General features: G+C 40.4%; 1 protein-coding gene across 1 annotated transcript; it reads left to right on the forward strand.

Annotated features, from left to right (window-relative positions):
- Positions 1-949: 949 nt before the first annotated feature.
- On the forward strand, positions 950-3,360 carry LOC310946349 (E3 ubiquitin-protein ligase NEURL3; the record flags this gene model as incomplete). Its single annotated transcript, XM_083912791.1, has 4 exons — positions 950-980; positions 2,108-2,620; positions 2,788-2,949; positions 3,040-3,360. The coding sequence occupies 4 exons, from the start codon at positions 950-952 to the stop codon at positions 3,228-3,230; spliced, it is 897 nt and encodes a 298-aa protein (XP_083768917.1). The 3' UTR covers positions 3,231-3,360.
- Positions 3,361-3,646: the final 286 nt, after the last annotated feature.

The raw sequence follows: 3,646 nt of genomic DNA on the forward strand, positions 1-3,646 counted from the left end.
TGTGTCCTGTAGAGGGTGACAAAGCTCTGCACTCACCGGTGAGGAATAACCAGCAACAACAGAGGAAATTTTTGAGTATGGAGCTTTGCATGCTCTCACCAATTAACCATGTCTGAAGTTCCCTCAAGTCCACTGCGCCAGTCAGGGACGTGATATCCCACATTTTGGTGATATTTTCCATGACATATTAAATGAAGGGATTTTTTTCTGTGTTTCTCTAAAAGGAGCTCATATTGCATTCAGATTCCTAATTAGTGTGTTGTCCCGTGGCTCTGATAAAAATGCAAAATTGGGGTCTGAACATTTAAATATTACATTCATACAGCAGCCACAATACCACAATTAATCTTACAAATAGAATATTAAATACATCCAATTTTGCAGTAAACACAAGCCAGTACAGGACACTGTTACATGAGAGCTATTAAATACACTTTAAAAGGTTGCATACACAGCAAATGATTTAAGCACACATCAAATACAGGCGACATGAAGAAAAATGACATTTACAGTAAAGTCCTGAGAAAAGACCAACAAGCTGTGTGTCCCTATAAAAATGTTAATACATGACTGTCAGCATAAAACACTATCACAAGACCATGACATATAATGAAAGTGATTCTGTTCCATTCAACCTCACGTTGTTATTTTATGTTTGTATTGCGGCTCTCAAGGTCACTGATTTAAACAGAAACTAAACGAAAAGCTGGTGCCCTGCCCACCCTGCTCTCAGCTCTAGGTAAATTTCCAAACTTTTGGTTCCGCCCTCATTCCTCCTCCTTTTGCTTTCCCATGTGAAGCAGGCGGGAATGTTTGTGTTTTGAAGCCACACGTGCACCATGATTTAAAGGCAGCCGACACTCCTGCTTCATGACAAATCGAACCCAGATACAGACCTGAGCACATCTTCTCTCGAGACACGAAGAAAAGTAACATCTGCCACTTCAAGATGATGAAGGAGAGCGGCAACACCAACTCTGGTGAGATATTTATTCTCTCTGCAGAGAACTTGATAAAACGTAGTACTGAGAATACGTTAATAGTAAGTAAGTATTATGGTAACAATTACATTATGTTGAAAATAGGTCTTATAGTTTGTTTTTTGCACGTGGACATCATGAACACATTTGTTATTTTATGAAGAGGTATAGAAAGCCACTATTCTGTCAATTCAGAAAGATGATTGATGATTATTATTGTAAATAATCTGATTATGTGAGGTACCAAACAGAAGCAACCTTTTCATGCCCAGGTCATTTCTTATCAGTTATAAGTGCTGTAAAAAGGGAGATTAGCAAACGAGCAGAGGACTTGAACATAAATAGGAAGAATCAAGGATTTACAACTTGTGTTGTGAAACTCACTGATGAATAAAAGGTTTTACATACAGTAAGTAGTTGCTTAATGCTACACGAGTGTGAGTCACACCTGCAAGATAAATCTTAGTGTTCACAGGCAGCTATCATTTACGGCAACTCTTCCTTTGATGAGTGTTTTGATTGTAAACAGTGTTCACTTTTAATTTTTACATGTATGGCACAATTTACCTGAGAAAGCATGTGTGCTACTTTCAATATTACGTTTTACAACTTAATCAGTCATTGTAAAGTCTCCCTCAGATAAACGTTATCACTGTAGTAAAGCAATGATTAACTTACATCCGGTTAAATTATAGAGAAAAAAAAGTGGCAGAGTGAGAATAATGAGACCCTGAGGACCGAGATTAGTTGTTATGTTGTTCATAAATTACTTTACTTTGATAAATGTATATATTTTGATAATATTTTCTTAATATAAGTCACTTGTTCACAACAGCTTGATAATGAGTGGACAAGTCTCCAGGAATCCAGGATTCTGCGTACATTCCGCATAATATTTGCAGGACAGTTTATTGTTTACTATGCTGCATTTAGGTACTAGATACAAAACTTCCTTGTTTTTGGTGTGACTGTCTGTGACACACACACACACACACACACACACACACACACACACACACACACACACACACAGATTTAATAAATAATTTAACTGAAAAATAACTCACATGATGCAATCATGGCTACATCACGATTCTGTTTTGAACTGTGTTTTTCTTCCTTTGCAGTTGTTCTGTCAGAGACGTCACACAGGTGTAGTCTGTCCTGTCTCGGGCCTCTGACCTTCCACCCTCAGGTTGTGGGAAACATGGTCCGCCTGAGCCGTGGGTGTCGCCTCGCAGAGAGGACTGAGGGCACTTTTAAGAACGGCCTAGTGTTCAGCAGCCGCCCGGTGAAGATCCAGGAGAGGATTTGTCTGAGGGTGGAGAAAGATTTGTTCAACTGGCACGGAGCTCTGCGTGTTGGCTTCACCAACGTGCCGCCCTCAACCAGATCTCTGCCTCTGCCAATCATGGCCATCCCCGACCTCACTAACATCCAAGGCCACTGGGCTGCTCCTGTGCATGAATCCCACTGCCGATTAGGGTCAGAGCTACAGTTCTGGGTCTCTGGTGGAGGGAACGTATACGTCACGAGCAACGACATCAAGGAGCACAAGCTGCTGACAGGAGTAGATCTCAGCAAGCCGCTGTGGGCCATGATAGACATCTACGGACAGACGTCCTCCATTTCCCTCTTGGGTATGTTTACTATAAACAACAATGATGTATTGTTTACTGTGCCGTCTGTTTTTTCTTGTTCCTATTTATTCCATGTGCACTAATAATTCCAAGTAACGTAATGTTATAAGTAAGTAGTAATGTTATAAGAAGAGGAAATTACTTAATGCCTCTACTCTTTACTGCAGGTTCAGAGAAAAGGGAGGTGTTTCGCACCAGACGGTCCTGTCCTGTACCTGAACGCCTCACTTCACCCGACGTTGAGAACCACTACAGTTTGATTCCTGATGCCTCAAGCCCTGATGGAAACAGTGATGATGAAAGCATCTCCTGTCTGAAAGGCCCAACAGGTAAGAAATAGTCCTGATATCTTATTTCAGTGTTTGGAACTTTTCTCTGATGTCAGTCTTGTAATTATGATTCCTCTGTTTTGATCACAGGTGAAGGCGGTGTAATGGACTGTGTGGTGTGCATGGAAAAACAGGCCAGAATCACTTTGCCCTGTGGTCACCGGTGTTTATGTGACCATTGCGCCTTTAGAGTCTCCCAGCAGTTTGGCACCTGTCCGCTGTGCAGACACAAGATCGTAGCTCCATCAGTGGAGGGGCGGAGTGTCCCCGTGCTGCTCTGAGCTCCAACAAGACACCAGGCAGAAATCACCAAATACAAGCTCCTGAGTGACTGTAACAAAGAAAAGGCTTTGAGTGGCACCTACTTAATGTGACCAGCCAGGAACCTTTGTTACATGTCATTTAACTCTGTCTTCCTCCATATTTCAATGTTTAAAGCATGTGTAACACATGATGAAATGTTGAGGTAAGGATATTAAGATGGAGTAGTTTCTCTGCACTTATATATTACATTTTCACTAAGGATGAAGGCAAGCATGAATGTTATTGGTGAGGAGAATATATTGTAAATATTTTGTTATGTCATTTACATTCACTGCACTGTATATTTATTGTTGTAAAGTTATTTTTGTTGTTTGGAAAATATATTTTTTTATGATTTGATTGTCATATGTCTGAAAAAATAAAATGTATTATA

This window comes from Echiichthys vipera (assembly GCF_963691815.1).
Source record: "Echiichthys vipera genome assembly, chromosome: 4".
Lineage (NCBI taxonomy): Eukaryota > Metazoa > Chordata > Actinopteri > Perciformes > Trachinidae > Echiichthys > Echiichthys vipera.